The sequence below is a fragment of the Pyxicephalus adspersus genome, chromosome Z, assembly GCF_032062135.1.
Source record: "Pyxicephalus adspersus chromosome Z, UCB_Pads_2.0, whole genome shotgun sequence".
Lineage (NCBI taxonomy): Eukaryota > Metazoa > Chordata > Amphibia > Anura > Pyxicephalidae > Pyxicephalus > Pyxicephalus adspersus.
The window spans coordinates 84,729,854-84,754,272 of NC_092871.1; the positions used below are offsets into that span (position 1 = coordinate 84,729,854).

The 24,419-nt window shown below is 40.6% G+C and overlaps 1 protein-coding gene across 1 annotated transcript in view; it reads right to left on the reverse strand.

Moving 5' to 3' along the window:
* Positions 1 to 24,419, reverse strand: part of PTGS1 (prostaglandin-endoperoxide synthase 1) — a 38,289-nt gene that overhangs the window by 9,294 nt on the left and 4,576 nt on the right. Inside the window, exons 3-7 of the mRNA XM_072429449.1 lie at positions 12,479 to 12,595; positions 8,512 to 8,652; positions 7,731 to 7,874; positions 3,638 to 3,819; positions 1,348 to 1,431 (exon numbers count right to left, since the gene is read on the reverse strand). Coding sequence (XP_072285550.1) covers positions 1,348 to 1,431; positions 3,638 to 3,819; positions 7,731 to 7,874; positions 8,512 to 8,652; positions 12,479 to 12,595 — 668 coding nt within the window. The remainder of the gene's footprint in view (positions 1 to 1,347; positions 1,432 to 3,637; positions 3,820 to 7,730; positions 7,875 to 8,511; positions 8,653 to 12,478; positions 12,596 to 24,419) is intronic.

Below are 24,419 nucleotides of genomic sequence, written 5' to 3' on the forward strand. Positions count from 1 at the left end.
TGCCTTACTCCACTCAGACCACCAACGTTTCTCCAAAAAAAAATTTTTCACATCATCTACATCTGACTGCTACATACACACCATCTAAGGTGAATCATTTATGATCACTGAATTCTTTGATACTGATCTCAGTATTACTCAATACAAGCATTTCCCAAGAACAAACCTTCTCTCCAATACCTCTGAAGCTCTTAATCTTCAATCTTATTTATTGATCACTAATGATGTCCATGAGTTTTACCATTCTTGAGACTCTTGGACCAATAGATTCATAAATTCCTAATTTGGGGTACAGTGACGGTGACACTTGACTTGTTTTTACTCTCCCCTTGACAAAGTGGTTTGACATTTACGGTTATCTCAAGCAATCCCCCGAGGAAGCTTAATGGCGAAATGGGTTGGGGAATTTGAGATTTGATTGTATTATATATACTGAATGTGACCACCTATAATTTTGCAATACCACTAAACTAATTTAGAATCTTGTTATGCAATAGTGTTCAGTTGGACTCTGTTAGGAGCTAATTTTGAACAAAAAACATTAAAACTATATTGTTGTACCTTGCCATCAAAAAGCCTGCTCTCTCTCTTCTTTTTTTCTCTATACTCTTGAATATAACAGGCTTGGCAACCCAAACCCACTAAAACATAGTTTAAGCTCTCCTGGGACTCCGCAACTCTTTGTTTAGCAGACTTCTGAGGTCATCTCTCTGTCACTCTGCTCTCTCCTCTTCAATCAGCAAGTTCCCTGTTAGCACACTGATCTTTGTCTCTTTGTGCTGCTTAGCCCTTTTCCAGTCTTAGTGCTGCTTTAAGGGGATTAAAAAGGGCCAATATCAAGTCAACATCAAGTACTTAAACTGGGACTGAGCAGTGCCTCACCATACATTTTCCCTCCCACAAAAATATGTTTTCCCCTAGCCACAACCCAGTAAAGTCCCACAAATATCTGTTAGGTCTGTTAGTGAAGTCTATCCAATGCAGCTGGCTGTGATGGTGTGACAACAATGCTGCATTGCACCTGAATTCCATGCAGAGTTGTCACTGTTGTTAGACTCATCCTGCTTGCACTATAATAGGAGAAGATGTTTTGGAGAGTAGCTATCAGCATTGCTGCATTGGCAGCTTGTCAATCACCATTTGGCCACACCCAGCCACACCCACTGTTTTCCAGGATTTACACCCCTAAAAACCCCTCCCACTGTAAGCTGCAGTGTCTGGGAGGGGGAATGTGTGATCACACAGGGGGATTTTACATAGTTAAAGGAGTAACTTGATGTGGTACCTGTCTATGATACACACAGATGAACTAAAATAGATTCACTAGGTATGTCTCAATTCACACACCTGATACTTTAACTTTCCGTCTTTGAAGAGTCGAAGTGCATACTGACGTTCCAGAGTCTCCCCATAGACATGGCTGAGGTCAACCTATGAAACAGATTGCGATCTGATCAACATGCAGAATTAGCTGATGGGAAAGAAAATGAATATGCCCCCCTGCCTGATATGTGTAGACAAACAGACAAAACAAAGAAAATTAATAAATCTAAAGTAATTGGTAATTTATGTCAGAATTATACAGAGGAGTGGACACATTAATAATGATGAGCTGGATGGGGTTTCAGCACCACTGACATTGAGATATTTATATCGACATTATGCTGAAAATAGGATTTGTTAATTACATGACCTCTTTACCCAGCTAGAGAACAGCAATAAATATTTAGCTTTCATCACTGATGTTTTCCATTTCACTCAAATTTGAAATACCGTGTTAAGAATATTTTGAGGACATTAGACTGTGACTATGGTGAGGACATTAGACTGTGACTATGGTGAGGACATTAGACTGTGACTATGGTGATTAGACTGTGACTATGGTGAGGACATTAGACTGAGACTATGGTGGGACATTAGACTGTGACTATGGTGGGACATTAGACTGGAACTATGGTGGGACATTAGACTGGGACTATGGTGGGGATATTAGACTGTGACTATGGTGGGGCCATTAGACTGTGACTATGGTGGGACATTAGACTGTGACTATGTGAGGATATTGGACGGTGACTATGGTGTTTGCATTAGACTGCAGTGTTTCTGAGCTCCTCTGAGAACTGTAAACAGCATGCCTGTTGATACCACATTGTATATTCAATCTGTATGAATACTTCCATTGTTGCGAATTTCTGTGTTTTTGCACGAATGTATGTTATGCTTTTTGCTAGAACATTGAAGCAAATCTCAGCTACTGCATTAAAACCAAGAGGAAATGAATGGATTTTAGGGTAAATAAAATGTAACAGGAATAAGCTGGACGAGACATTTGGCTGTTATTGGTGACTTAATACTCCTTACAGGAAACGTTTTATTATAATAAAACATGCACACAGTATAAGCACAGCTGTGATTACTTTTCATGTTTTTCCTGCTGCTACACATTTACTGTTATTCTTCATTTCCAAATGAACTTTAAAGTAAAAGCCCAGCCAACCCTTTAATTTTGTTTTTGGTTCAGGGATAAGGGATAAGAGGGATAAAAGGGACAAAAAGGCCCTCTCATCAAACCATTATTTCTAAAAGATAATGTGCATTTTAATTAGTTTTAGACATTTTTTTGCACAATTTGGTAGATATCCAACAGCCTCAAAACTGCTGCTGGGTACCTCCATCTAGAACGTGATGATCCCCAGTAACTCAGTGACGTTTTATGGCATAATGTTTCCACCTTTTTACTCCAGAGGAACCCCTAAAATAATTTATACAATATTAATCAGGTATTAGAGAACCCCTGTAAAATGTAATTTTTGGTGGTCCCTGAAAAAAACCCTAATTACATTGTTCATTGAGTGAACAAGGTGGTGGTTCAAAATGCCACCGTTATAGATTCTTAAAAAGATTACTTGTATCAAACCAATGGCTCTTCCAAGTGGTGTTGGGCCCAAAACACGGCAGGCACGATCTGACGAATAGTCAATTAGCAACAGCTCAAGGGACCCTGTGGAGGAACCCGATGGTTCTTGTAATGTAACCAGTCAAAGTCACATCACTCTTTGAATCATCAAACTCTCTCTTCTCCATGGGGTGCCCCAATTTGTATGAATAGTATGGGTGCTCCCTGTTATAAATGGCCTCCTGTCCCCCACATTGGTCTCCTGTGACCATTTCTACTCTAAAAATGGCAGGATTTCAACAATCCAACTTCCATAGGCAGGTCCATTTTTAAATGAAGGAAAATTGGGTTTCAGTTGACAGAATAGCAGGGGGTGCAGGAACTTGGAATGCTATAAAGGTTGTCCATGAGTACCCTAAGCATTTCCTGAAAGAGCTCTAGGAATGAGAAGCATTCTCTGGCTTACCTTCTACAACACTAATTAGATTTTATCTTAGCAGTCAAAACCCAGGTTTTGCTAATTAACTGCATGCCAGACTTTGGAGCTTCAACCGTACCTGGCAGCCGCCAATATAAGCAGAATCACCCTACACCAGACCTTCCAACAGGCACTAACAGGGAGGTCTGCTCACTAAGTGATATCAAGACTCCTCTCCCATGATTAATTGCTTCTTGCAGAAATGTTTTTCATCCACAGCAGATATCTAAAGTGGAATGCGGAGAAACCAAAGTGCAACTTACCCCATGACCGAATCCTTTGATGAAGCCGCGCCCCATCCTTCCGAACGTCTTAAAAAATTGATGCGTAAAATGCTGAGCGAAGAAGGCGAACATGAGGTTACTGCCCTGGGGGTCGGGGATGAATTGGCGCCTTTTAAGGAACATCTCCACCAGCAATGTAGAGTTGGGCAGTTCCAGCTTTCCTATAAAGATAAATACATATTACATTGAATTGAAGAAAACATCAGCAAATAGATTCTGAATCCAAAAAAAAAAAAAAAAAAAACATTTACAAGTTATTTCAGATCTATATTCATTAAAACACTTTTCCTTTTTTTTAATATGCAAGCAGTGTTTCACCTGAATGTGTCTATCAGCCTCATGCATTCCCTGCACAGCAGAATTTAGATGCCGGTTTGTGTGATGATGAGCAGTATTATTATTATTATTATTATTATTAAACAGGATTTATATAGCGCCAACATATTACGCAGCGCTGTACAATGAATAGGGATTGCAAATGACAGACTAATACAGACAGTGATACAGGAGGAGAGGACCCTGCCCTGTTGGTAGAAGGAGAGAGCTGGCTAACAGAACTTGAGCTCAGTTCTGCAAATCTCCTTTGCTTTCTGTCTGCATACATCAATTTCACCAGCCTGTGGTTAGCTAGTGTAAGTCAACCTTGAAGTCAACCTTCTGCTCACCATGGGCCTTAGACTGTATCTGGTCTACACATTACAATATGAATTGCTCTTGCTCTTCATAGGTTTTTCAGGAAAGTTATGAAAACCCAACTGGTTTCACAAAGATCAAGCATTTTTATGTGAAACATGTCCTTGTGCACACTCCATCTTTAATGCAGCTATAATTAGCAAGAGCATCTTGGATTGTCTGAACCCTGCTGGCACCTTGAGGTGGGCATGCAACATAGCTAGCGGTAACTCTCTGTCCATCTTGCTCTTTCCATCTATCATTATGTAAGCACATGTGAATGCAGCGCAACAGATTGGTTCCCAATCTTGTCCATACGGAGAGCAAGGGTCCTGCAGAATGCCAGGCTTTTCTACACAGACTGCGGTTACTTTTAAAGTAAAATGGACTCTAAGACGTCTAGTGTTCAATTTGACATTTAGCAACAATCTCTGGTTAAGAATCTTCCAAGTCCATTCCCCGCCAGAATATGTTGCTGATTCTCCACTATAAATACCCTATAAGGCTCGACACACCATTTATACATCTGGAATATATCTAGCAGATGTCAAATAAAAAAAATCAATTCTCAAAAATAGCAAATAAAAGCATTTACAATTCACACATTTTTCACTTTGGAATAAATTACAAAATTAAAAAAAGTTGATTCATACATTTTTTAATTCCGATTTCTTAAAATTGTATATTTATAGTGAATCTTGAGTGAAAAGATTTATGCAGGATATCCACCCATCAGTGTATAGGAGGCTCCCACACCTTGCAGTCTCATTTGGGAATGCGCTGCACAAGTATCTGCAGATTCCTGGGTCGGAATAAAGTCAACAAACACATTCACCATAACTGAGATAAGGCGTAATAAATGGCTCTGGTTTACTCTGACTTCCAATAACGCCATCACATTTTTTTTTCATTAGGTCATGCTCTAATGATCTGGAAATGGTTTCCACATTTCCAGGAAAGAAGTAATAATCCCCAAAAGTGAGAAATATGAATGCACGGCAGCTGGTGTCATCATTGAATTCTGGATACAGAGACCTTTAATATTACTCATCACCCAACTCTGTGTGTGAATGACGTGTGAATGAGGAAACCTTGTAGTATAAGCTAGAGATGGTTCAGGCCCATGATTGACTTCCTGTCCAAACATTTTTTACTTGTTATACATTTAGCATGCTGACTTAGTGGTGTGTGTGCTTGCTTCTGCAACATTAAGGTGCCAGTTTTGAATCTTGAGCAGCAAACTATCCACATGGAGTTTGTATGTTCTCCTGACATTTGCATGGGTTTAATCTAGGTGGTCCAGTTTTCTTCCACACCCCAAAAACAGTATATTGGAATCCCAGCAAAATAATCCCTACCCCGTCATATAACTATGATAGGGGCATTAGATTGTGAGCTCTTGGAAGAACAGTTAGTCACATGACTATGAACTTTGCTACATAGTCTGTTGGCGTTTTATAACTACAATAATAAAAATTGCAATATGGTTATTTTGTTATCGTCTTAACACTGTAGAAAGCTGCCTTGTACTGACAGCACACTGGAGAGCCAGACCACTGCTCTTACATCAAGCAGAGGTCTGACATGCCCCCTGCATGCCCATGTGTTGTTGATTGGTGTACAATGCAGGGGGCGTGGCTGACTAAGCCCTGTGCTCAAGCAGCGGTCTGGCTCTCCAGCATGGTGTCTGTACACTGTATACCAAGCAAAAAATATGAGATTGGGCTTCAAAGCAAATGAATAAAGAAATTACAAAGATTATGCTGCAAATGAACAGATAATGTGCAGACTAGAACCTGACTACATGGGGTCAATTTTAAAGGGGCCATCAGGTATCACTGTCTACTAGGGGGGCAACTCTAGTCTACAAGGGCCACAATGAGTCCCAAATACTGATAGATGACCTGGTCTACTGTTGTCACCATCAGGAAACCTGTTCTGGAAAAACTCCATGTAGACATTGCTAAGGTGCAAGTAGACAGGAAGTGGGATCAGCAGCACTGAGATGTAACAAAGAATTGAAAAGGTTATAACAATATTTTTTTTTAAATGAAATGTCATGCAGTGAGCTCAGTAGGAGCAGAAACACATCACTTATAAATGTTTCCAGTTTTTTGTTTCTTTTGTTAGAAAGGGTTATAGGGTTCCCTGTTATTTATGGAATGGCTTTTGTTTCCACTGAGATACAAATTGAGCTTAATGGAATTCCTCTTTCATAACAATTTAAATCAAACAGAAATGACTCACAGAAATGAGCAATCATTGCACAGACACGTCTGGCAGACCGGACTGCCCACTCACAGTGATCTAAATTGTTGACTCAGAGGACATCTTGCCACCTCCGAGCACTAACTAATCGTAAGAGAGTCAAAATGTGTAGTTTGAAATAGAATTCAGAGCAATATAAGCATTATCATTCCCAACTTTAGTTTGGAGGGACTGTCCCTCTTCATACCTCCCAACTGCCCCTGATTTGAAGGAACTGTCCCTCCTCATACCCCCTACCTGCCCCTGATTTTGAGGGACTGTCCCACTTCATACCTCCCACCTGCCCCTGATTTGGAGGGACTGTCCCTCTTCATACCCCCCACCGGCCCCTGATTTGGAGGGACTGTCCCTCCTCATATCCCCCACCTGCCCCTGATTTGGAGGGACTGTCCTACTTCATATCTCCCACCTGCCCCTGATTTGGAGGGACTGTCCCTCTTCATACGTCCCAACTGCCCCTTATTTTGAGGGACTGTTCCTCTTCATACCCCCCACCTGCCCCTGATTTGCAGGGCCTGTCCCTCTTCATACCTTCCAACTGCCCCTGATTTGAAGGAACTGTCCCTCCTCATACCCCCTACCCGCCCCTGATTTGGAGGCACTGTCCCTCTTCATACCTCCCACTTGCCCCTGATTTGGAGGAACTGTCCCTCTTTTTACTTCCCAACTGCCCCTGATTTGGAGGGACTGTCCTACTTCATACCCCACAACTGCCCCTGATTTATATACTACACAGTTGTCCTTGATTTAGAAAGACCGTCCCTCTTCATATCTCCCAACTCTCCCTAATTTGGAGAAACTGTCCCTCTTTACACATTACATTCAAAGGGACTAGGTGTCACTGGACAGCTATATTAGGATGGCTGTCAGTCCGACGGGCTACAGGGGATGTCTCTGACTGCCTGGCCACTGGAAAAAAGGTTGGATGACCCTGTAAACCTTCCAGCCCCGAATTTGACCAAATGATTGGGGCACTTGAGATGACTCAACACCATAAGAAAAAAAAATATCTGAAGCTTCAGTTGAAGTGCCAATACTATAAAATATAAAAAAAACATACAAATTGTCTGAATACAGAATACCTACTGAATACCTGAATACCTACTGTCAATGTACTATGCAGATTTCTTACCTTTGGTTCCCATTGGTGTAGGACAATCATCAGGCACGGGGGGTAGAACTCGCGTGAAGTAGCTTACATTGGAGTATGCCTCCCAGCTAATGTAATCATAGGCCGAGTTATACGTAGGGGGGCTGGGTATCAGATTTGATCGCACTGCAAAGGATACAAAAAGTAATGTTCAGATAATGATTCTTGAGCAAATAAAATAAACTCTATAATGTCAACCTCCAACCCAATGGGGAACGTTCAAATAAAGCCAATGCGCCCCCCTGAAAAAAAAGGGCCCTTCCGAAGTGTTACAAGGTTAGGTGTGCAAATGTTTAAAGTGTCTTTTTGTGATGTAACACTCCCAGAACCTTCTATTGAGGACACCTTTGAGCTCCCATTTTTGTTCCCCACTTTTAGATTCCTGGTTGCTGTTTCTATAATGTCATAGTTGAAAAAAGTGGCAACTGGTGTTGGGCCTTGGTTATCAGGCATCCATAAAGGAAGTAATAGAGGTCATCCAGCTGGCTCAACCAAGTGGTGTTGGCCCCAGAACTATGTAGTAATTATCCATTTTAAGATCATTGTACTAGATTTTAAGAAACCCCTAGCACCCTGTGGAGGAACCCAGGTTTTGCTTGGTAGGAATTATCCATTAGGGGGGTAATCATTCACTGGAGGCTATTACATTGCTAATATTTAATTCATCCATATAATGATGTAAGAATAATTATGGAGATCCATTCATTTTGTGTCCATTATATTTGCCTGGAGTTCAGCCTAAATGGGCCTCGAGACATCTTACCTGTTAAAACGAGCCTAACAATGGTATCGCGGATAAAACTAGCATTTATTAAATCCCAAAACCACTTGAAGCGGGTCAAGATGTAGTGATAAAATGAAGGGCTTGGACGCAGGAATTCACGAATTCTGGACAACAATTCAGCTGTATAAAGGAAAAAAATGGAGAATTCTAAATTAATTATCAGAGAAGTATTGTATTCATAATAGATTCTTTTTGAAAAATTGATACATTAATGTCTATGTTGGAAGGACGGTTCAATGATTCTATGTTACAGTATCTGGAATGGTTAGCTATGGGTACCAAATTTGGCCAATTTTTGGGAACATCTTCCAGCCCAGCCATTCTTTACCTTTATAATGCAACACAATAATGCAATAATCCTTATAACCTCAACATTAAGCCTTATATTTTTCAAGTCTTAGGGAACCCCTACTAAAACCAATTTTTTGAGAGTCAATGCGAATAAAATTCTCTTACATTGGTGGCCAGTGGGAAGAAATCTCTATTACAGTTGTACATACCTAAAAAATATCTACAGGTGCCATGCAGATGGCTCTACCAGGTGGTGTTGGAACAATAACTATTTAGGCATCATCAAGATTTAAGGAACCTCTAGCAACCTCTGAAGGAACCGTAGAGGTCAATTGGACAATGAGACCTCGGATGAGAATGACTGTTCTAGTCTAAGCTTTCTCAACCAGGGTTCCGTGAAATCCTAGAGGTTGTTTGAGCAGTGGTAGCTTTATCTCTGATATAACTAACATCTATAGTAAGTCACTACTGCAGTGCCAGTGCAGAGGTCAGTTCTTTACTGCAATGAGCACCAGTGTAGAAGGACACTACAATTTTCCAAGGTTCCTTCAAAGTCAAAAAGTTTTAGAAAAGCCATAAAAGTTAAATTACTGTATATAGGGGTATTTCCTAATTAACCATAGTTTTCCAAACAGATATGGAAAGCAGTGTAGGGCTTTGTCCATTGTAGGGTTTTTGTTTGTTTTTTTGATCTTTGTCCATCATCTGTCATAAATTGCTTTATTAATAGTTGTGTTCTTCTAATCCACCAATATCTTTATATTTGAATAATTGAAGTATGGTTATGAGTGTTTCCATAGCGTGAGAAAAACAGTACAATAAATTCAATACACATTCCTTTGGTACTCCTCATAATTGTGCAAATCGTTTCATTTGCTAAATTTAGTCAAGTGCTGATTGGCTAGTACCAACAAGTTTCCATCTGGTACCAATAAACTTCCAGCTGGTACCAATAGACTTCTAGCTGTTAGATGCTGAAAAAATGTTAATTGGCCACTAAAGAGACACTTCCTTGTGTCACTTCCCTACATCCATGTAGGCTGGCCTTTGTAGTGTTCAAAATCATGGAGCTTCCCCATACATATTTTCCTATGAAAGACTATTTAAAGCAAACCTGAACTCAAATTTCCTTCATTTAGTCATCTCTGCCATGTTCTAAATACCTAAATACCCAAATACCCATGGATAGCACAGTGGCTCAGTGGTTAGCACTCTGGCCTTTGCAGCGCTGGGTCCCAGGTTGAAATCTCGGCCAGGACACTATCTGCATGGAGTTTGCAGGTTCTCCCTGTGTTTGTGGGGGTTTCCTCCAGGTATTCTGGTTTCATCCCACATTCCAAAAACATGCAGTTAGGTTACTTTGCTTACCCCCAAAATTGACCTTAGACTGTAATAATGACATATGACTATGGGAGGACATTAGATTGTGAGCTTCTTTGTAGGGCAGCTAGTCACATGACTATGGACTTTGTACAGTGCTGTGTAATATGTTGGTGCTATATAAATACTTTGTAATAATAAATACCATTACTAGTGTCACAAGGTCATCTCACCTTGATCAGGGTCAGTTTTAGGGCACAATAAACTGGACAATCGCCCAGGACCCCAACCTTCTTCAAATGTGTATAGATTTTGCACCGATCCAGGTAGGTGCTACGCAAATGTTTTAATGCAAAATCATCCCTCAGAATGGGAGATCATCATAAACTTAACATTTTTCCTAATGGTGTCAGAGGATGTATGCCTACAGGCTGTTTATCTCAATATCCAACCTTCCTCTCTGACATATAAATAAACAGTGACAGGCAGATGTGTTTCTCCAATACCTACTTAATATCAAGTGTGTTTAAAATGACTGCCAGAGAAGATTTATTGAGAGTGAATGAGAGGTCAAGTAAAACATTTGGTGATTATTCTTTAGGGGTTTTATTACATGTGCATGGAAAGTCAGAGCCAAAAATATGTCAGCAATGCTACAGCCTGAGATTGCATGTTTATTGTTTGCATACTACCGGGTTTATAGGAGAGGTGGGGTTTGGTTTTTTTTGGCCACATGCAGTTTTTTCTTTTTTTTTTTTTATATGGCCCTTGGACATTCTTAAAAGCTGAAAGAGAGAAAAAGGAAAAAAAGTGAAACAGCAAAAACTAAAAAAGGAGGGAAAGAGGAAATAGAGAGATAGAGAAACAGATAACTGAGGAAGAAGGAGAGAAGAAAGGAAAGAGAATGAAAGTGAGAAAGCAGAGTGGATAAAAGAGGAAAAAAGACAATGACAGAGTAAAATAGAGAGAGAAGAAAGGAGAAAGATTGAAAGCAAAAGCGAAGAGAGAAGGGGAGCAAAAAGAGAGAAAGAAAAGGAAATGAAAAGAAATGAAATGAGGAAGGAAGACAAAGAGAGAGAGAAAAAATATTAATAAAAGACAGAGAATGTAAATGGGAGTGAAGAGAGTGAAAGAGAAGAAAGAAAGAAAAAAGAAGAAAGAGAGAGAGGGAAAGATAAAGAAAATGAAATGAAAAGAAAAGAGGAAGGCAGACAATTAGAGAGAAAAAAAGATGAATAAAAGACAGTGAATGTAAACGAGAGTGAAGAGAGAGGGAGGAAAGAAAGACAGAAACAAAGAAAGAAAGAGAGAGAGAGAGAGAGAGAGAGAGACAAAAAGGAGAGAGAACATTGAAAGTGAGAGCAATAGGAGAAAGAGAAGACAAAGAGGGAGAAGAGAGAAAGAAAAAAACAAAGAAAGATAGCAGTAAGAAGTAAGAAAGATCGCAAAGAGAGAAAGGGGGAGCAAAAAGAGAGACAGATAAAGAGGGAGGAGAATAAAGAGAAAAAGAACAAAGGAAAGAGAATTAAAGTGAGAGTAAGAAGAAGAGCAAAGAAAGAAAGGAAAAGCAAATGAAAGAAAAGGAAAGGAGAAGAAAAGAAAAGTTGGAGGAAGACAAAGAGGAAGGAAGAGGAGGAAAGGATAAATGAGGGAGAAAGAAAGAAAAAAAGGAAGGGAAAGAAAGCAAGAAGGATTACATATGCAAAGAAATGCAATGCAATGAAATGCAATGCAAAGAACCTTCACATATTTTCCAATAAAATAATTAGTATGACTTTTAAAGCTGAACTTTGGCAAGGAAAAATCCCTTCCCACTTTAAGGTCTCTTTTCACCTGGGCCATGAAGGATAAGGTAATACAGTGCCTGAGATCCTGGGATGTGGGTTCAAGACTTCCCATACAATGCAGGATTGCTGGTCCTACACTTTTTGGGATTACATTAAAGACCCACACCTGTTTGCCAGCAATGGTAGCAGACATTGGAGGAACGGTTGCACAAAGAGGAGGAAGTCTGCAGGAAAATGAAATAAATATACTATTTTTTTCCAGCCAAAACAAGTAGTTTACCCTTATTATGGGAGCGGGAAACTACTGCAAACATGAATATTTTTTTCATCCCCTGAATTCTGATTTAACACAAAATAAAGCATCTCATAGCCCTTTCTTTACATTATCCATGTTCTGTAAAAAAAACATTCTAGTTTCATCCACCAGCCCTGCAGAACGCAGCAGTATTTAACTGTTCTTTCCAAAACTGCTGAGTTTCTCAAGAGTTTCTATTCCATTACAGGAAACGACTGTTTGATATGATAAAGACGTCAGTTTCATAGCTTACGGATAGTGCAGTTTCTTCCATAATACCCGGTGTGAGTGCAGTCACATTCGTATTTGTCCAGGTCAAATCTCACGCACACACCTTTGTGCTGGCATGGGAAATAGCAGCATGGGTTCACTGGAATGAGAAGAGATAAATGATTTAACAGCAAAGGAATAACACTTCTGAAAAACATGTTGTGTTAAAGTTGAACTCCAACTATGGCATTCTTTTGGCATTTTTGTAGATAGTACTCTTCTGTCCTAAAAGCAATTAGTCTAATTTTTTACCACACTATGACTTCCAAACAACAAGCATTAAAATCCGCAGAAAATTCCTCGAGCTAAACTTTTTTACTTTCAGATAGACTACAATGATCATCCAACCCACTTTACCCCATTTGTGCCAATATAGTGTGTGAGAGGCAGTGCTGGGAGCTGAGAAATCCTTTGTCCTTGCTGAAGTTGATTATTTTGCTGTCATGAAGCTGTCATTTCAGGGTTTTCTGTTTAAACTTAGTGGAATCACAAAGCAGTTGGGTGAGTTATGGTACTACAGGGTTGTTCCTCCTGTTCTACACCAATGCCAGGGTTGCACCAAGGAAGGGGAACCAGAAGAATCAACCCGCCAGCAGCGGGAGTGCAGCAGGCGGGCTCGACAGCCTGTTTTCCCCCGGCACCCCCTCTGTGAGGGACCAGGCCACAAAGCTGCAGCCTCTAGTAAACTACACGGCCGCAACTGAAGCAAAAGAAGCTTGGCCGCCTGGCAAGCTGACCAGCAGCTCCTCCAGAGCTATAGCTGTTATTGGGGCTATATTAGAGGCTCATCTTCATACGACCAGCATCCCCAGCTTTCCAATCCAGAGCCCGACTACCTATGCTTCTATGGAAGAGGTATCTCTTTCCATGATTTCTTCTGTAATAGGTGAGGATGACTGGGACTGGAGGGCTCACTAAATATGATTTAGAACAAAATATCAGCAGGCTGGAAACGAGCTGTAAATCAGAGTTCCAGGCTATGCAGCGCTCTTTACAGCATGTTACAGCTACCACAGGCCACGACTAAAGCAATCGGAGTGCGGTCGCCCGGCAAGCTGACCAGCAGCTCCTTCACAGCTACAGTAGAGGCTCATCTTCATACAGCCAGCATCCCCAACTTTCCAATCCAGGCCCAACTACCCCTGCTTCCATGGAAGAGGTATCTCCCTCCATGACTTCTACTGTAACAGGTGAGGATGACTGGGACTGGAGGGCTCACCTTAGGCCCCTAACCACTAGATATGATTTAGAACAAAGTATTGGCAGGTTGGAAGTGAGCTGTAAATCAGAGTTCCAGGCTATGCAGCGCTCTATACAGCAAGTTACAGCTATCACAGGCCGCGACTGAAGCAATAGGAGTGCAGCTGCTCGGCAAGCTGACCAGCAGCTTCTTCACAGCTACAGCTGCTATTGGGACTACAATAGAGGCTCATGTTCATACGGCCAGCATTTCCAACTCTCTAACCTGGAGCTCGACTACCCCTGCTTCTATAGAAAAGGTATCTCTCTCCATGAATTCTTCTGTAACTGGACTGGAGGGCTCACCTTAGGGCCCTACCCACTAGACATGATTTAGAACAAAGTATTGGCAGGTTGGAAGTGAGCTGTAAATCAGAGTTCCAGGCTATGCAGCGCTCTATACAGCAAGTTACAGTTACCATGCTTTTGTTGCAAAATGCCTGTTGCATCTTACTAATCAAGTGGCAACCCACAGTACCATACTTGAAAGACATGAAGCTCAACTTAATATGGTATTTCTACTCCAATATGATGCAGAAAATCGTAGCAGGCGCAACAATATTTGCATACGGGGGCTTCCAGAATCTGCTCCTAACTCAGGTCTCCATTTTGCAGTTTGTTTTATTTTTGCCTCCCTGTTAGGGGCACCCCCCGATGTGGACCTAGAGATTGATAGACTCCACAGGACATTAGGCCCACGGAGTAAAGATCCCCAGCGACCGAGGGATGTGCTTTGCAGGACTCATTTTTACAGGACCAAGGAAATATTATGCGCAAAGCTAGAGATGCAGAGCCCATTAAATATGCAGGTGCATGCCTTCAATTGCTATCAGATTTGTCCAATTTTACATTGGATCAACGGCGTGCCCTCAAGCCTCTACTTGCGATTCTGAAAGAAGGAAATACCCAATAGATGGGGATTAGATTATCCATTTCACTTGATTATACGCAAAGGTGGCAAAATTCATATTTATCGATCTCCTACGGATCTTCCTCAGCTACTGATGGATTTGTAGCTTCCTCCTGTTACTCTATTGGAATGGCCATCAGCAATGCCTTCCCTACATAGAAGCCCCTCTGTAGCTTCTTCCTATGATGTGCAACATCTCTTACTTTCTACACCTCCTATACCTCCAGAAGCCGTAGTGGATCATATGGCTGGTTCTGGCCTCCAGGAAGAGCCATCCCCTTCATGACATCTTTAAATCCTGCTGAAAACATCTCAATTTTACTTAATTTGTTGATTCCATATCAATAGACAGTCGCCGCAATTTCACTACTGGAATTTACAATGTGGGTGTGACTGGATACCCATAATCACACTCCAGCTCTGTTTATCGTTTGCCAGTATTGGAAGCTTTCCCCTGTTCACCATTCTGAAATGTGTTTTTATACTCTACTGAACAGCATGATTCCCAAGTCCCTCCTATCCTATTTTTTCGCAGTGTTTTTGTTATTAGAATCAGCAACATGGACAAGAGTGGCTACCTTTTGAACATTCGGGTTCCAGTATTGGTAGATATGGCTTTTTCTTTCATATTTGTATACTCTTTTGGTTCCTTAATATTTCTCTCCACTGGCATCCTAGAAATTTAGTAGAGCCATTAGTTGGCATTTCAACCACCAATTTTTTGAGCGGATATTACCGAGATTACCAGTGGATAGATGTTGTGTAAAATGCCCCATCCTCCTCCCCTACATGCTTTGGTAGGCCTTGGGCCCACCTGATTCATGTGCATGCGTTGATGTTGATTAGTATATACCTACCTAGTTAAAGTCTCGGAAGCTTCTTTTGGGATCTCTGATTTTATCTTTCTTGCCCCATGTTTGGTTTTTCTTATGGTCTTTTATTGATGTTGTTTAAATGCTGTGGTATGTTGGTTTGATATTTTTTGTATACATTTGGTCTTACGGATTCCCCCGGGCAGGATTAGATTTGACTTTTCACCTCCTCCTGCCACAGACCGACACTTCCTCCCACATAGGCCCACCATCTACTTCGGACGGTAGTTTGGGACATTTTGATCCCACCTTAGTTTTCACCCCACAAGCGAGAAGTTACCCCATCTCGCCTGTCTGGTGACCCCTTTCCCTTTCCTTATCCTCATGTCGCCACCCACTACACATCCACAAGTTTTGAAATTTCATTCTCCCAACACCAAGGGCCTTAATAGCCCCAACAAGCGTTCCCAACTATTATATGCCCAACCTAAAGCTAGAATACAAATATTATTTTTTCAGACAAACCGGATCCCAGCTCTCCGTAACCAATATTATCCTACTTGGTTCCATATCTCTAACCCCGATTTTAAAATGAAAGGAGTCTCTATAGCAATTCTCTAAATTGCTAGCAGTTCAAATAGACACCCATTCTGACCCACAGGGCAGATATTTATTCCTTAACGTTAACTATCCCCTCCTTTTATGCACCTAATCAGCAACCCACAACGGTCATTTCTCAATATTTGTAAATGTTAAAAGGAGTGGCTGAAGGCACTATCATAGTGGGAGGTGATGTAAACTTTGTACTTGACCCCCATCTGGATACATCCTCTGGGAAAACTTCTATGTCCTACTCTAAATTAAACTCTTTCCAATCCAAACTGTATGAGCTTAGGTTAATGGACATTTGGCGCACACTTCACCCAACCACTAGGGATTATACTTTTTATTCCCACTTGCACTCGATGTATTCTCGCATTGACTATATACTAGTGAGTCACCCAGCACTTGATTGGCACCCAACTGATAGATTCTTGCCCCTGGTCTGATCATTTCTCGGTGACGCTGACTCTCCAACACCCGCAAGCAGGACCTAGCAAATGGACCTGGAAGTGTAATAACTCATTATTCAAGGACTCTCCATGTGCTGCAGCAGTCCTAGATATGATAGCTAATTTCCTAAGGGATAATTTCTCAGACACCACCACGCAATGGGAAGCTATGAAAGCGGTCCTTAGGGGGGTCCTAATACAGCACGGAGCTAGACTTAAGAAGATTAGGACTCAGGACATCAAACTTACGTCTGATAAGATACACTTGCTGGAGCAGTTGCATAAGCAAAATATGGCCCCTTGATGTATTTTTGGAACTGACAGCAGTTAGGACGCATCTGCTTGAATTTTTATGGCTACAGATACCGCTTCCGTAAACTGGTTTATCAGTATGGCGATAAATGTGGCAGGCTATTGGCGCGTGGTTTGCACCCGCATGCTCTAACTACAGACCTAAATCCATGGTAAATGTGGATGTTAATTTTGTTTTCTAAAATAATAGCAAATAGGTTATCCCATTACATGCCATCCTTAATTCATAAGGAACAGGATTTATATATAAGAGCGAGGTGAGAGATAATACCATTAAAACTATTCTATTGTCTCAATATGCTCATGCCACCCGTACCCGTATGTGCCTACTCTCGGTTGACGCGGAGAAAGCCTTTGATAGAGTCAGCTGGCAATTCTTGTACTCATCACTAAGGCAAGTAGGTCTTGGTCCTACTATGATTGCGAGAATATCAGCACTCTATTTCTCACCAAGGGCTCGAGTGAGGGTTAATGGTTCTCTGTCCAATTATTTCTATATTCAGAATGGAACAGGACAAGGGTCATTTAGAATATGCAAAGAGGTGATTAGATATTTAGGTGTGATGATAACCTCCAACCCCTCCAACTTGTTCTCCTACAATTACTCCCCCATTTATAGTAAACCCCAATCTGAACTCCAGAAATATACCTCTCTACCGCTTGGTTGTTTTGCACAGGTCAACACTCTTAAAATGAATATACTTCCAAAGTTATTGTATCTGTTTCTAACAGTTCCAATCTCTATACCGGCCAATTATTTACATAAATTGCAGTCTAGTGCGCCATTTTTTGTGGCAGTCGAGGCGCCCCCAGTTGGCACTTCGTATATTGGCCAAACCGAAGGTCAGAGGAGGGGTAGGGGTTCCTGATATTATGTTTTTATTATTGGGTATCGGTCTTAGTTCGAGTGGTGGATTGGTTCCATAATAGTGACTCTAAAGAATGGGTGAGGATAGAAAACTCCCTTCCACCAATTGACCTTAAGTCCATACCTTGGGTGGATTGTTCCCTTTAATCTCAGACTGCCCCATTGCCTAAGCTCACCTCTGATCTCCTACATGTTTGAAATGTTTCTAATAAATCAGGCTCTTTATCTACAAAACCTGGTCCCATGATACCTTTATTTGATAGCCTGGCATTCCTGCCAGCCATGGGTACATCTAACTTTCTATCCTGGTTGGGCTAGGATGACCGATATCTTAAGGATATATTGCTCAATGGCCAGGTTCCTCCTCTCCTCCCTGAATACACCTAATACTGGTAGGATGGTTTTGTGGTTTTCATATAGACAGCTAACATCATTTGTTTGTAATCTCGGTATTATATGGCCTGCTAATTGGGGACTCTAGCTTTTCCCCTCCTATATAGAAGCGATATTGGGAAAGTGACTTGGGAGGGTCGATAACAGATGAGGAGTGGGAGAAATCCTTCGTACTTACATATAAACTTGCACTGATGTGTAAAGCCCAAGAAACAAACTATAAAGTTCTATCTAGATGGTACTGTTGTCCAGTGGACCTACATCGTATTTCCGTTCAACAGTCCGATAGATGCTGGCGCTGCCATACACAAAGAGGAACAATACTTCACATATGGTGGGAATGCCCACTTATATTTCAGTTTTGAGAGTCAGTAATCCATTTGTATGATATGTGTACCGGGTCCTCGGTCCCGAATATTCCCAAAATGACACTTCTTTCAATGATCCCGGGCTCTCTTAAACTTAATAAGAAAGGCCTCCTACGCCATTTTCTCACTCACGGCCGCTAGGGCCTTTATCCTGCGATCTTGGAAACAAGTAAGGGTTCCTTCCATAAGAGATTGGGTTTTCGTCATATGGATATGCTAGGGGCAGAAGATAATGACCGCACAGAACAATGTAAGCTGACATGGTCCGCATGGGACTGGTTTATGGAATCCCCGCAGATTCAATTACATTTATGCATTATTTACATTATGTCTTATACATTTAAGACATGTTGGTCATAGAATTTTTGGTCCTGCCCCACTCTAGGGCTACTTTGTTGATTGTTATATTTCTGCTTATGATTAATAATAATTATCAACCTCAATTAAGGGTCCAGACTATAAGAGGCTCTAATGTATATATTCACAAGTTGACGATGCCCTTCGCTATTGGTATATCCACTGTTAGGTGTGTTTATATTATTTTTTTTTTCTTTCAGTCTTGAGGGGCAATGCGATATGTCTAAAGGCACCAGGTTTTGGGCCTGTAACTGGTTTTATTTTAGGATGTTTGTTGGATTCTGATGCTATATTGTTAAATTATGTTTGTTATGTATGTTTGTCACATGTACTTTTCTGATATGTTGTAATTTTATTAAAAAAATTAAGAAAAATAAAACATGGTTTAATAAATACAGAGCTGAATTATTGTATATCTTAAGAGTCCAGCATTAGTTAAAGTCACCTTCTTGTATAATAAATTTAAAGGCAGTATAGCTGCAGTATCATGAATTTAAACTTTAAAAACATTTTATATTGAGTACTCCAAAGGAACCCAATGTTACCAATTAACTAAAAAAAAGACTAATTGGCCTGTTAAACATGTAAAAGGAGCTTACACTCCACCTGCTGGCTGCCTAGGGAAATGCACCATATTATTTCTGAATAAGGGGCAAGGAAGTGGGGAAAAGTAGACAACTGTCTCCATATTATGCCAGGACAGTGTCAGTGGGTGACGTGGGCTGGAACGCTGTAATAGGATCCCACAGTAAGAAACTTTGTAACAAGTTCACATTTTTTTTTTCCAAAATTGCATGTAGTGAGCCAAACAGGATGAAATATAGATTTAGGGATTACAGCTCATTTACCGGTAAGTACAAATTTAATAAGAACTTTGCTTTGCAATTCAGAAATTCCCCCAGAATAGAGCCTGCTCTCTGTATTATGTGCAGTTAATAGGGGCTCCTGGGAGAAGGGGGGATGGGTTGTTTTATGTTTTTTCTCATTACAGGTCCATCTGATGCTATTTGATACTTATGCTTTTATCCTGGCAATGCAATTTATGACAGATGTTTTACATTTTGGGACTGAATTATATACAATTTCAATATAACTTAAAAAAAATTGCTGTGCAAGCAGTATGTTATGTAATGTAAATGTTCTTATACTCAGAGGTGTGTAGGGAGGGCTTGGATGAGCTCTTATTACTGACATCTACCCCTTTAACAACCAATCATGCCAATCCAATGGCTTCACTATTTTAGGAGCCACATTCATTCAATTACATCAAGGTCATTACTTAACCCTTTTGCTCCCAAGCCTTTTTTATACACATGGTAAAATGCAAATTTAAAATCTGGTAAAAAAAAATCTTGAAATTATTTTAGTGAACACACCTTTATTTCAATGATTGTTGAAAGTCTGAAAATTGTTTTTAAGGGGTCATTTACATGTATTTGTTCCTTTGAAAATGAAAGAAGTCTTAATAATTAATGTACCACATTCCCAATTTATATCACATTTAGAGAGAGTTTTCAGGTGATATGAGGTTCTCTTCCACAAACAATTGAAAATGTCCATTAACAATTATTCAATAAAAGCAACAACATCACATTTAAACAATACACTAGGAATAGTCTTTTGTCCACAGGGTATTATTTCAATTTTTATCATATATGACTTTGTTCTTGAGAACTTCTTAGTACCTAAAATAATCCCTTAATATTGAAAGCAATTTTAAATTATTCATGTATTTGTTGCAAGAGCATGTATGTAAATGCATGCGTTCCTGCAGCTGCAAAGTTATGCACACGCTTTAATAAATCAGACCCTTTGTGTACATGGTACATGGTACTAAAAACATTCATTCAGAAGAGAAAATATCATCCCTCTTGTTCTTCTTCTTATTATTATTATTTTTATTAATAAACAGTAGGAGGAGGAGAGGATCCTGTCCAGAAGAGTTTACAATCTAAAAGGTGGGGGAAGTATCCTTTAAATTAAAGATTCATCTCCTTTGGATTTTTTTGGGGGTTTCAAGTTTAATAAACTTCAGAGAACATTCACCCAATTTTAAAAAGCATTCCCACAACTTCAAAGATTAATCCTCTAACTGTAAAGAACATTCACCCAACCTTAAATAAAGCAATAATTTAAAAAAATGATTCCAGGAATAAAAATTACACCCAAGCATGCACAAGCAGGGCACGTTCTCCCGGCTTCATAAAAGTTAAAAATTGCACTGAAAACAAAACTTTGAAAGAGTGTTATTTGCAACTTTTATGAGAAGTTTGAAACATTCACACAGTGAATAGTTTATAAGTAAATCCAGACAGCATGCATTATGCAAGTAATGTTCTTAAAGGGCTTGTAGGCTGTTTTCTTCCTGCTCACTTACACAGTCACAGTGCTATTAACACAACAAGAGACATGTAACAGCCTGTCCATAGCAGCTGTGACAACACAACATGCAGTTACACAGCATATCTGATTCCCCAGCCTCCGTGTGTATGAGTAATCAAATTTATATTCACATAAACTAATGTGAAAGGTACAGTCCAAGCATGCATATATTAAAGCTGAGACCACTTTGAAAACTTAGGAAATCAGCATTTTTATTTTTACAAATATTATGTATATCAGTAGCGGAGGAATGCACCCTAGGCCTAAACAAAGCAACCCCCAACCTATATAATGTTAATATTACCATTTCCTTCCAAAAAAAAATCCTTCTGGGATGGAGCTTCCTGTAATATAAAATGGTCACTGCTGCTCTCTTTTTAAGTGCAGGGTGACTGGTCTTGTCTCCGCCTCCCCTGTAGTTTCCTACAGGCAGCCTGTAGTGGGTGGGGTTAATAGGCCCCTCCCATAGCTATTCTTTCTGCACAGTTCAGAAATTATGTCCTTGTTACATTAACAAGATAATATCTGGATTTGCAAAGGCATTTGGTGCACCATAATGGTTTTATATTTCTGGTAAATATTAAGAAATGTTTTTTTATAGATGTTTCTGAACCTGGACTTCAGCATTAGGAGAATCAGTATTAGGATATACAATGTGACCAGATTGTAAACTAAATAGGCTTTAGACTTTTGTGACATCATCTATAGTAAAATCCAGCTGCACTCGAATGACGGTGTTTGCATAACTCATTACAAAGAACCATTATGTTGCTGTAACTTCCCATTCAGAAGGGAACTTTAATCAGCTGCAGATGGGATGGGATGTCATTTCCTATACACCTAGATTGTATTACGTTACTTAGTAATATAAACATTTTTTTCTTTTTGGAAAAACTTGATCCAAAAAAAAATAATCAATCTCGTTTGAAGAGGCCTATCGTTTTTTAGATTTGGATTAAAATGCATTTATTTGGCTGGTAAAGTACCCAGAAGCAAAATGATTGAAAGCTTTGTGCAGCACTTTAACAGGGTGAAGAAGACAAAGTCAAAGCAAATGAAAAAGTTCCTGGTTTTTGTGTTTTTCTTGGAGTTTTTTTAGTATATCATTATCATTTAGTCACTGCCAGACCCTCCCCCCCAACATTCATTAATACCAACTGGTGGTGGTCTCATAGTTGCGTTTGGAGATTTTCTGACCTTGGATCGGAACTTAGAACTTGAGAAATGATTCTGATGAGTTCTGATCTAATATTAATATAGTTGCCATTGACTGGTTTAGTACAGCTCATTAAAAAAAATATGTATTCCAACCTGGAATTTCTGAATCTGGCTGGATTTCTCAAATGAGCCGACCAGATACGATACAAGTTGAAATTTTTGCACAATTTTTTCCAACTGTTGGTTCTTCAGTCCCTTCAAATCAGGGGCAGGTGGGGGATATGAAGAGGGACAGTCCCTCCAAATCAGGGGCAGTTGGGGGATATGAAGAGGGACAGTCCCTCCAAATCAGGGGCAGGTGGGGGATATGAAGAGGGACAGTCCCTGGTATGAAGAGGGACAGTCCCTCCAAATCAGGGGCAGTTGGGAGGTAGGAAGAGGGACAGTCCTTCTAAATCAGTGGCAGTTGGGAGGTATGAAGAGGGATAGTTCCTCCAAATCAGGGGCAGTTGGGAAGTATGAAGAGGGACAGTCCCTCCAAATCGGGGGCAGTTGAGGGGTATGAAGAGGGACAGTCCCTCCAAATCAAGGGCAGTTGGGAGGTATGAGGAGGGACAGTCCTTCCAAATCAGGGGCAATTCGGGGCACGAAGAGGGACAGTCCCTTCAAATCAGGGGCAGTTGGGAGTTATGAAGAGGGACAGAATTTGCATTTCACTCATCATTCTGAAATACACTTATTTTTGCAGGAGAGCCTTGTTTATGAAAGTTTATCATATGCTCAGCTTGCAATACCAATGCTTCTGACAAGTTTACTTTAAACTGCATTTACTTTGTACACATTAGTGGATGATCACAGACAATGTCCAGACACATTCCTTTGACAGCGAGTCTGGGCAAAAATGTAATCAAGGATTTTTAGGTTCTAGATAGACCTCTATCAGCTTACAGCAGACAAATACCTAAATACACGGAAAATATATAAATATGAGAAGTGTTTTGTCTACTAAATGATTTGCATTTCTGTCTTTTCAGTCCTGAGATTTAACAGCTCTGCCACATAGCACAGACCAGTCATTGGAGATAGGGGTTGGAGTAGAGGCACAGGAGAGAGACAGCAGTGGCTGCATGAAGCTAGGAGGAAAGGAAGCACAGATAGGTAATAGGCAGCTTGAATGAGAAGGTCTGTCTAAAAGAATTGGTCAGTGAGGATCTGTCACTGAAGGTCAGTCAGTGAGGTCTCTCAATGTGGGGTCTGTCTATTAGCATTTGTCACTGGGAAGTCTGTCACTAAGGTCTCTCAATGTGGGGTCCCAATGAGTGGTAAGCCTATGAAGATCTGTCACTAGGGGTCTGTAAGTGGGGTATGTCGTTGTTGTCTCTTATGGAGGGGTTTGTCCGTGAGGGTCTGTCACTGGGGGTCTGTCAATGAAGGTCTCTTAATTTGGGGTCTATAAAGTCTTTGAGGTCTGTTGCAGAGGTCTCTCAATGAGTGTTCTGGCTATGAAGATCGGTCACTAGGGGTCTGTAAGTGGGGTCTGTCATTGAGCTCTCTTATCGAGGAGTTTGTCTATAAGGATCTGTCACTGGGGATCTGTCACTGAAGGGCTTTCAATTTGAGGTCTATCAAGATATGTCTTTGGGGTCTGTTGCTGAGGTCTCTCAATGAGTGGTCTGCCTATGAAGATCTCTCACTAGGGGTCTGTAAGTGGGGTCTGTCATTGAGGTCTCTTATCGAGGGGTTTATCTATGAGGATCTATCACGGGGGGTCCGTCACTGAAGGTCTCTCAATGTGGGGGTCAATAAAGATATGTCTTTGGGGTCTGTTGCTGAGGTCTCTCAATGAGTGGTAAGCCTATGAAGATCTATCACTAGGGGTCTGTAAGTGGGGTCTGTTGTTGTTGTCTCTTATTGAGGGGTTTGTTCATGAGGGTCTGTCACTGGGGGTCTGTCAATGAAGGTCTCAATTTGGGGTCTATAAAGATATGTCTTTGGGGTCTGTTGCAGAGGTCTCTCAATGAGTGGTCTGCCTATGAAGATCTATCACTAGGGGTCTGTAAGTGGGGTCTGTCA